Source organism: Manihot esculenta, chromosome 3, assembly GCF_001659605.2.
Source record: "Manihot esculenta cultivar AM560-2 chromosome 3, M.esculenta_v8, whole genome shotgun sequence".
Classification (NCBI taxonomy): domain Eukaryota; kingdom Viridiplantae; phylum Streptophyta; class Magnoliopsida; order Malpighiales; family Euphorbiaceae; genus Manihot; species Manihot esculenta.
In genome coordinates this window covers 5,937,088-5,947,293 of record NC_035163.2, presented here as the reverse complement: position 1 = coordinate 5,947,293, position 10,206 = coordinate 5,937,088, and the positions used below count along the sequence as shown (strand labels likewise).

General features: G+C 38.1%; 1 protein-coding gene across 7 annotated transcripts; it reads left to right on the top strand.

The window, feature by feature from the left end:
* Positions 1–215: 215 nt before the first annotated feature.
* On the top strand, positions 216–8,713 carry LOC110611434 (fumarate hydratase 1, mitochondrial). 7 transcript variants are annotated; one of them, XM_043955467.1, is made up of 20 exons: positions 219–421; positions 565–629; positions 729–1,061; positions 1,180–1,347; positions 1,490–1,607; positions 1,741–1,890; positions 2,256–2,366; positions 2,553–2,636; positions 6,002–6,100; positions 6,198–6,248; positions 6,348–6,397; positions 6,821–6,902; positions 6,994–7,088; positions 7,178–7,244; positions 7,327–7,377; positions 7,518–7,613; positions 7,776–7,874; positions 7,973–8,002; positions 8,085–8,150; positions 8,329–8,713. In XM_043955467.1, exons 4-20 carry the CDS (start codon positions 1,196–1,198, stop codon positions 8,416–8,418), a joined length of 1,491 nt encoding a protein of 496 aa, XP_043811402.1. In that variant the 5' UTR covers positions 219–421; positions 565–629; positions 729–1,061; positions 1,180–1,195; the 3' UTR covers positions 8,419–8,713. The 7 variants fall into 7 exon arrangements, 6 of the variants coding, with proteins under 6 accessions (XP_043811402.1, XP_043811399.1, XP_043811401.1 ...); XM_043955464.1 differs by having other exon boundaries at positions 613–1,061; XM_043955466.1 differs by having other exon boundaries at positions 565–1,061.
* The last annotated feature ends 1,493 nt before the right edge of the window (positions 8,714–10,206 follow it).

Genomic DNA, 10,206 nt, shown 5'->3' with positions numbered 1-10,206 from the left:
TGATCAAAAACTTTCCATCACCTTAAAACCTGTCCCAAACAAAGGTAAAGAGGTGGTAGTAGGATTTGAGAAACTATGCGGCTAAGCATCCTACAGTTGATCCAGTTTATATTCCATTAGCCCCAACCGTAAACCCAGACAATAACAACCTAGTCCCTGTGTGCGAACCCTAGGGATAACGTGAAGAAACTGTGGTATATATATCCACTTAACTTTAAAATTGCCTTCTCTCATCTCCCTGCGACAGCAGTGGTACACGGAGAGGGAAGGATAAACAGAGCCATGGTTTCCTGAAGCTCCAAAAGCGGCTAGCCGCAAGCGTGCTTAAGTGCGGGAAAGTGAAGCGGAATGTGCTTACATCAGAAGGGGAAGGTGTGGCTCGATCCCAACGATGTCAATGAAATTTCCATGGCGAACTCCCGTAAGTTCCTCTTTCTCTCTCTCTCTCCCGTGTCCGTATCATTTTTATCGATGATGAGATTCATATTGATCTGTTTGGAGTTCATATGCATTAGTATAAATTTTTCTGGTTCTTATACAAAGTGTCTGTATTTGTGTTATTAGTGTCTGTCGTTTGGTGCCCTTTCTGATTGATGATTTTGTTGGATAAAGAGCTTAGTGAGCTCTTGGTAAGCTTCATGTCCTTTACCATTTGCTGGCGCTAGAAATCTTCCACAAGCTGTCTGTTAATTTCCTTCTCTCTCTCCTGTCGGCGACATTTCTCCCAGACAACGCCTCTCTCCCCCATTTCACTGACGAGTGCCGGCAGCCCAGTCGGCTCCTTTCTCTCTCCAGTCGACTATAAATCTTCTCTCTCCCCAGTCAGCCATATCTCCTTCTCTCTCTCTCCAGTGTGGCGACATCTCCCACTTCCCAGTCGGAGACAACTCTTCCCTCTCCCCGTCGGCATCGGGACATCTCCTTCTCTCTCCCCAGTCGGTGACATCTACTCTTTCCAATTGACGCTTCTCTCCCCCACTTCACTGACGACTGCCGGAGACAACCCTTGCCTCTCCCCAATAGGTGTCGGCGACATCTCCTTTGACTGGAACTCTCTTCAGGTTTGCAATCAAATTTTTTATATGCATGTTGTTAAAGAATTTTTAGTTGCTATTAAAGATTTTTAGAATTTATGGACTATTAATCCCATTTTTTATGGTGGCGTTTTGATTGGTATAGGATTTAGTTGAAGAAAATGGCGATGGGGGTTGTGGTTCGTCGCCTCTCTCGGGGATCGACGACTTCGCAGACGGTGGTTTCATTGAGTCATGCGAGCTGGAGGTTGTATTCTACGGCCTTCAGGGAAGAGCGAGACACTTTTGGACCCATTCAAGTTCCCGCTGATAAGTTCGCCTCTTTCCTTTTTATGTTTTCAGATTTCTCGCTGTCTACTCGTTTCATGGAGTACACTATAAAAAGAAGATGCCCCTTTTTTAAAAAAAATGATTTAAATTCCTCTGGCTGATTGCTTGCTTCTTGTATACTCTAGGTTGTGGGGTGCACAAACTCAAAGATCATTACAAAATTTTGAAATTGGCGGCGACCGTGAGCAGATGCCGGAACCAATCATTCGTGCCTTCGGAATTCTTAAGAAGTGTGCTGCCAAGGTTTATTTATTTATTAATGTTTGGTCGCTTCGATACCTGCTTATTTCATTTACTTTTTGCTGTTATAGCTGGCCTTGGATTAGTAATGCATATATACTTGAGTGTTTAAGATGTCGCTTTTATACTATTGCAGGTGAACATGGACTACGGACTTGATCCATCCATAGGGAAGGCTATAATGCAAGCTGCTCAAGAGGTGGCTGAAGGGAAGCTAAATGATCATTTCCCACTTGTTGTATGGCAGACCGGCAGTGGCACTCAGAGTAACATGAATGCCAATGAGGTCAGTTAGTTTTCTGTCAAACTATACTCATCGAAGCAAGAACATGGAACTTATTTTCTTAGTCCTGTCACGCTTCAATACATGAAATATGCAAACTACCTGTTGATCTGCTTGGGCCACTGAACGTGTTTGAACTGATTTAAGTGTTTCTGTCTTTGATGGTCTAATACTAACTAACGGTGCTTCTCTATGAATTCATACTGTGAAATATAACATTCAGTTTGAACAACTCACCCCAAAACTGTATGTATAAAACTTTTGCATTTTGCATGGAGTTAGACTTCCTCTGATTATCGCATATTAAAGATCTTGTTTTTGCCGCAATGATATTTTATATTGGTTTGCTATGTATCATGTACTTGCAGGTTATTGCCAATAGAGCAGCTGAGATTCTTGGACATAAGCGTGGTGAAAAGTTTGTACATCCAAATGACCATGTGAACAGATCACAGTCTTCTAATGATACCTTCCCAACTGTAAGTGTGATTTACTCTATAACTGGCAGTGTATTCATAAATCTTGTTTGTTGATGGTTTCAATTGGAATATAGAGCTTACTATGATTCAGTTGCAAGCTTTTTATGCGAAATGTTGTGTGTATTTTCCTTGTTAAATTACTTATTCGTTGTAGTTCTTTTAATCAGTTGTCTTGTGCCTTTTCAGGTAATGCACATTGCAGCTGCAACGGAAATAAATTCAAGACTAATACCAAATTTGAGAAATTTGCACACTGCACTACATTCAAAGGTTTGATATTTTATTACTAATCTAAAAAAATACTTAAGAGACAACAAAGGTAACTCAGTTGAACTGCTGCTATGGGTCCTGCACATTATAAAGGCTGTTCCGTTGTCTTTTTCCTTAATAATTACCTGCACCTACATAAGCCTTTTACTTGCATTTTTAGACATTACTTTTGCATTGCTACTATATCTATAACAAACTTGTCGGCTGGAATAGGAGGTCATTGAATGATAAGAGGACATTCATTTCCATTTTGTCAAGTGTATCACTTAATGGCAAAGGCATGGCTTCATTTATGTGTATCCTAAGCATTATCTTATGAAGTTTGCACTTTTAAGTTACTGTATTTCCTTCCTTCCTTTCTTTCCAACGAGGTTTCTGTCCATTGGCAAGTCAACATACAAGTCATGACATGGGGGTGCATGCTTGAGCTTTATTAGGCCTTTTTCTTTCTCATTTTATTCCAAGAGTTTTTTTCTTTTACTCCATTTTCGCGATACTGATGTTTAGTGTTATACTGGCTTGGTTATTGTAACAAGACAATGAACAATTGGGCAATACTTTGTGTATTCTCTATTGAAGTAAGTGTTTTTATATACAAATTATAAGGTCTCGTTAAGGCAACTCCTAAGAATCCTCTGTCAATCAATTAATATCAATTAGCGTATAATTATGTAATCTTTTTTAATTATGTAATCTTCTTTAATTATGTACAGATTATGTTCACACTTTAACACTCTCATCAAGTTGGAGTATAGATTTGAATATATACAGATTATGTACAGATTTGTATGCATGGTTTGGTAAGTTCAGCGAAGTTGTTCAAGAATTTGAGTTTAAAGAATTTGAGTCCCACGATTTTTTTGCCAGAGGGTTAATCAACTAGTTCCAAGTATGATTTTTATCTAAGGTCTTGATATCCTCAAGTATTACGTCATGCCATCCAGAATGGGTCAGAGCCACTTTAACTGTCTTAGATAAAGAAATGGAATTTAGAGAGACAATTAAGGATGTAGAAGAAAGAGACCGATGATCATAAGAAAGAAAGTTAGCAACATAATAGGTAGATTTACATTGTCATTTGCCTTTACGAAGATTAATGGGGAGGTCAAGGTCACTTGGTGATGGATTCGATGGCGAAGAAGATACTGGTGCAGGATATGTATTAGCAAGTATTGGTCTCCAAGAGTAAACTTGAATAACTAACGGTTTAACTGGGAGGAATGCCACCATCAGATGGTGCAACAGAAGGCACATTTGAGGAATTGCCACAGTAAGATGTGATTCTATAGTTGAGCTACTCATCGTTCTCCTTCTGGTGCAACAGGATAAAAAGGAATTTGCTTGGAAAAGGTTACATCTGTTGAGACCAGATATTTGTTGAGCTTTGCAGAGTAACACTGATACCCTTCTGAAGACGAGAATATCCCAAAAAGACACTTTAAAGTTTTAGGATCAAGTTTAGTCAAATGAGGTTTAACGTTCTAAACATAGCAAATGCTGCCAAAAAGTCGTGGTTGTAGAGGAAATAATGACTTCTTAGGAAAGAGGACATTATAGGAAGTATTGCCGTTTAGTACTGCGGAGAGCACACAGTTAATGAGGAAGCATGCAATAGAGACATCATCGGTCCATAATTGTTTAGGAACTTGCATTTGAAATAGTAGAGCTCGAGTAATCTGAAGGAGTTGTCTATTCTTCCTTTCAGCTATCCCATTTTGACTAGGGATATCAACACATGATGATTGGTGAATAATACCATGTTGAGTCATATAAGTCTGAAATGATTCTAACATATATTTTTTAGCATTGTTGCTTCTCAAATTTTGCACAGAAACCTTAATTTGAGTCTTGATTTCAGCATAAAAGGTAAAGAAATGAGAGAACCTCCGTACGATGCTTCATACAATAAATTTTAAGTCATTATAGAGAAATCATCCATAAAAGTGACAAAATATCTGAATGCAGTCTTAAACCCAGTCGGACATGGTCTTCAAACATCCGAATGAACTAATTCAAAAGGAGACTCGGCTCGTTTATTGAATCTAAGACTTGAAAAGCTTTGATGATGTTTGGTAAAATGACACGACTCACTCCAGTTAAGATACTTCATGAAATTGAAAGAAGGATGTCCCAATCGACAATGTGCTTCGAACAGAGACAGACCGAGGCACCCATGCATCCAAAATATAAAGACTCCCAGATGCGTATCCTTTACCAATAATCTGCTTTGTCACAAAATTTTGAATGAGACAATGATTAGAAAAAAAAAAGAGAACAATTTAGGTCTTTGGTAAGTTTACTATAGAGATTTAATTAAAAATAAGATTAGGGAAATTTAGTACAAGTAATAGGGTAATAGAAGTAGGTTTAATGGTTCCGGGCCTCTCAACATTATAGATTGACCTATCAGCTACAGTTACAGTAATAGGAAATGGTGTTCTATAAGATTGAAAACCGGTGAAAATATGAGGATTACATGTCATGTGATATGTGGCACTAGAATCAATGATCCATTTATGTGAAGAGGAGATAAGGCAAGTTTTACCTATCTCAGCAATAGTAGCTACAGGAGTGTACCCTTTCAATCTATATTTTGTAATTTTAGTGGGTGTGGGAATAATTTTAGCGACATGGGTCTTGCTATCGGAAGCAATTTCAAGCAACATTAGAGCTTAAAAACACTTCACCCAATAATAAAAGCATCAAAATAGCCCTCACACGGCCTTGAAGGAAAAAAAATGGAATTTGGACAGCTCCAACAGAAGAGAAATCTGACGACAGTCTGATGACAAACGAGGCAATCTCGGGAGTGGAATCGAAGACTCGTCGGAGGTGCGATGCGCGTCAAGAACAGGCCAAAAAGAAAAATGGCATGTGGAGACCACTCGTTGGCAATATGACCACCGGTCTTTGCATAGAGGCCGGAAACTCTATTGCGCCGCTTCTCTGGACGGTGATGAGGTCAAATAATCACCTAGACCGGTGATTCAAAGGAGAATAGTATTCCAAACCCAAAAGAAATAACAAATGAACCCTAAAAGCTCTAATACCATATAACAAGACAAGGAACAATTGGGCAATATTGTGTGTATTCTCTATTGAAGTAAGTGTATTTATATACAGATTATAAGACCTCGTTAAGACAACTCCTAAAAATCATGTATCAATTAATTAGTATCAATTAGCTTATGATTATGTAATCTCCTTTAATTATGTACAGATTATGTTCACACTTTAACAATTATGATGAATGATTCATTAATTTATTCATATTGGTAACAATTAATATTCTAGTCTGTCTTTGGCATGGAGGATAATTAGAACTATTACATCAAGGCTAATATTGCTGCTTCTGTTCTAACCAGTCTACTGAATTCAAAGATATCGTCAAAATTGGGCGTACACACACTCAAGATGCAACACCTTTAACTCTCGGGCAAGAGTTTAGTGGCTATACCACACAAGTTAGATGTCTTCACCATAGCATCTGCGATTCCCTTTTTGGTCCTTATTCTTTGATTGTTTGTGCTTACATTCAGTTGTTTTCTGCCCTATTTGCAGGTAAAATATGGAATTGATCGGATATTGTGTACTCTACCCCGCATGTATCAGGTTTGTGAACAGATAGTAGATAAAGTTTTATATTTCCATCCTCCCTTGTCCTTTTCTCTTCTCCTCTAGAGTTTGACAGACCAAATACAATTTGAGCAGCTTGCACAAGGTGGAACTGCTGTTGGAACTGGTTTGAACACAAAGAAGGGGTATGTATGTGTGTAATGCCTTGATGGTGAACTCTTTTTTTAGATGCATTTGTTTGTTACTTTTGCTCTCCAGGTGACTGTATTTTATCATTCTGAATGTTTGGATTATTGCATACTTTGAGCCCTACTTTTTTCTCCATTGAATTAAAGTTTCACAGTGTCGCACTCCTTAGTGATGGAACCTGACTTGGAGTTTTGGTGGTTGGGGGGCCGAGGGGACCAATATTAATTTTGAAATAATGGTGAAATTTCCATGGATAGATATTTGGGGTTTAGATTGTCCTTGTGGCACACTGGTTTGAGAGGAAACATTATTTAGTTCATATCTGCTCTTGGGATCTGACGTGAAAATTCATAATTGCATGAAAAAACAGATGTATTGCTGACAAGTTTTTTTTTTTGTTGTGTTTTACATCCATCCAGATTTGATGTCAAAATAGCTGCGGCAGTGGCTGAGGAAACAAGACTGCCATTTGTGACAGCAGAAAACAAGTTTGAAGCTTTGGTTAGTTTCTTACTTCTTCATGATTGTTTTTTCATTCTTTCTTCCAGACATTTCCCTGTTTTGATTCCATTGTATTGCGGAATTCTGACAGGCTGCCCATGATGCTTTTGTTGAAAGTAGTGGAGCCCTTAACACAATAGCTACCTCTCTAATGAAGATTGCAAATGACATACGTTTATTAGGAAGGTCTGTGAAATAGTTGGATAATCCTTTCTGTATCCCAACCTGTCATCATCTGGTTTACTTTTGTGGTTGACACTCCTTTTCTTGACCAGTGGTCCTCGATGCGGCCTTGGTGAACTCGTACTTCCAGAAAATGAACCAGGCAGCAGTATTATGCCAGTAAATCTTCATTTACTCATTCAGTTGTAATGTTGAGATTTTATCCTATAAAATCTTTGTGACAAATATTTTTCTGTTTCAGGGAAAGGTTAATCCTACCCAGTGTGAGGCGCTTACTATGGTCTGTGCTCAGGTAAATTTTGATTCTATTTCTTCTGTTTCTTTAAACTCATTTGGTCAACTGGGGAATTCATTATGAGATTCTGATGTCTTGAGTTCTGCTTTTAATTTGCATGTTGACCTCTGAATTTTTTATGCTTCTTAATTTTGCAGGTTATGGGAAATCATGTGGCCATTACAGTGGGTGGATCAAACGGCCATTTTGAGTTAAATGTTTTCAAGCCTATGATTGCTAGTAATCTCTTGCATGTATGTTACATTTCCCAAAGATCAAATGGTTAAAAACCAGTTGTTTGCTGTGCTATTCTTGCTATTCTCAAGTTGAGAAGTTGCAAATATCAAATCGTTAAGTGCATTGTGGTATATTCGTTGTTCTAAACCGTTGTGAATATTTTGACTCTTTGTTGGCAGTCTGTGAGATTGCTCGGCGATGCATCTGCTTCCTTTGAGAAGAACTGTGTGAGGGGAATTCAAGCTAATAGGGAAAGAATTTCAAAATTACTTCATGAGGTCAGTTCTTTGTAAATAAAGAGATAGTTATGCATTTGATTGATCAAAACCTAATTTGATAATGTGTGTGTTATGTGACCATTTGCTTTATCTTGCAGTCGCTAATGCTTGTCACATCGTTGAATCCTGTGAGTTTTCATTGAATGTCCATCTTTTTTACATTTTCCATGCTCTTTGCTTAGAGTACTTACATCGCTACTTCAATTCCAGAAAATTGGTTATGATAATGCAGCAGCAGTTGCCAAGCTAGCTCATAAAGAAGGAAGTACCCTAAAGGTGATAATTTATTCTATCCTTGTGATTCTCTGACTTGTTTGTGTGCTTCGTGATGTAAATACCATATCTGTATGTTTGTGTGCTAATTTCTTCTATCTCATATTCGTATCAGTATTCTTGTGGAGGGAATTGTTTTTGTGACGTAAAATACCATATCTTACAAGATGTAGTTTTGCAGGAAGCTGCATTGAAACTTCAAGTGCTTACCAGTGAAGAATTTGATAGCCTTGTGGTGCCTGAAAAAATGATTGGCCCATCCAACGGATGACGGTTTCCTGAGACCCCAGCTTCACCTGTCCAGGGTATTCATTGTGGTTCTTGCAACATGTTAAATAACTAGATAGGGAATAATGGTGAGTGGTGAGTTTACTTCGATCCAACTAAACATATTCTTGGAGGTTTTCCCGCGAGCTAGCTAGCTGGCCAAGTTTCTCTTATTTGTCGGATTAGGAACATCAGCTATTTATGGGTTTAATAATGAAATGCCTCCCTCATTTTGTAAGGTAGGTTCACCATACTCGAGAAAATTACATGCGGCAATGAAAAACGTTATTCTTTCATCAGTAGCATTTTTAAAGATGTGAATTGTCTAGTAACACTTTGCTAATGTTATATTCAAGTCTATGTGTTGTCAGCTTATTCTCCCCATGGTCATGTATGGATAAATGAGCCATTTTAGTGATGGATGTCATACTTATAATCCCAGCCAGCAAAATTTCAAACATAAAAATCAGCTCATCTCAATGACAGATCAGTGGAATCTTTCAGCAGCGTCAAAATCTCAAAACCCTTATCAATTATAATTGTATTTTGACGCTTGTAGTCCAAATCACCCTCCATAATAACCATAATTTTAGTCCCTGTAGTAGACTAATGCCTTTTTAAAATTCAACTATTTGGTATTTATAATTTTAAAATATTAACAAATTAGTTATGCTGTATGATTTCTTTATTTCATTCACAATTTAATCCTATGATTTCATATATTTTAATAATTTAGTTCGTATAGTATTATACATGTAATAAATTAATTCCTGAAGAATTAAAATAATTATGAATTTCTTTGGAATGGTTTCTTGTTGAACCCGTCTTACAAACAGCGATGAGGTTAGCAATAAGGGGTCGTTGTTGTCTCGTGCTCCCAACTCTATCATTAATTGCTCCTTCAATCTCTCTAACTTTTGATCTACATCTACATTCTCCTTTACGGGCATTTTCTTTGGGCGGTAGTGTATTTCTAGCTCTTCACTCTTCGACCTTTCTGTTGGCTCAGAAAAATAACTCTCAACCCCATCATTTTCGATAAGCTCCCTCACTATCCTGCCTCTACCTCTGGCTATGGGCTCATTTCTCTGACTGGCTTCTCCGTCCCCATTGTCCGTCCTCCTACCATTCTGTTGAGGGGCTTGATAGTTTAATGTGGGTTAGGGCTCATTGGCGTTGAGCCCTTCGACTACCGGCGATATGTTCAATCGGGTATTGAGCCATTTCTATTGCAACATCTGACCTAGCCAGTAGACTATGTTTTGTAACTGGAGAGTCATGCTTTGCAGTTCTTAGTCAGATAATGTAGTTCGAAACATGCTCCCTATTGAGTTTGGTAAGGGGTTAAACAATATGGGCGGCTGGTTTATCAGGGCATTCAGGCTAGAGAATAAAACCTGTGATCCTTTCTGAGTTGAGCTCAGGTCATTTGGGGTGTTTTCAGTATGATTTTTGCTGTGGTTAACCATGTGGATCTTAGTGGGTGAAATGAGAATGAGAATTCCAGTGATGAATAGATCTTCTTCGTTCCCGGTGCCAATTAATGTCTGACATCCGGTAAAGCATAGGGTCAAAGTGTATTTTAGTAAACTTGGTTCATTCCTCCCCTCTACTTTCTTTTATTTCTTTTCTCTTTTGTCCTTTAATGGCGTGTACCAATCGTTCTATACTCATACCTCCTTTCATAGTTATGTTTGGCCATACGTACGAATGTATTACGTCATTTCTCATTGTCAAGCAGCTATTTAATTCTATCTGACATCATATGGACATGATTCCGAGCGTTACAAGA

Bases quoted from the DNA above. Each gene is read 5' to 3' on its own strand.
- LOC110611434 (XM_021751770.2), top strand. From the start codon at position 1,196: ATGGCGATGGGGGTTGTGGTTCGTCGCCTCTCTCGGGGATCGACGACT. The intron at 6,101-6,197 runs GTTAGATGTCTT...CCCTATTTGCAG, and splicing joins TTAGTGGCTATACCACACAA to GTAAAATATGGAATTGATCG. The intron at 7,089-7,177 runs GTCTGTGAAATA...TTTCTTGACCAG, and splicing joins GACATACGTTTATTAGGAAG to TGGTCCTCGATGCGGCCTTG.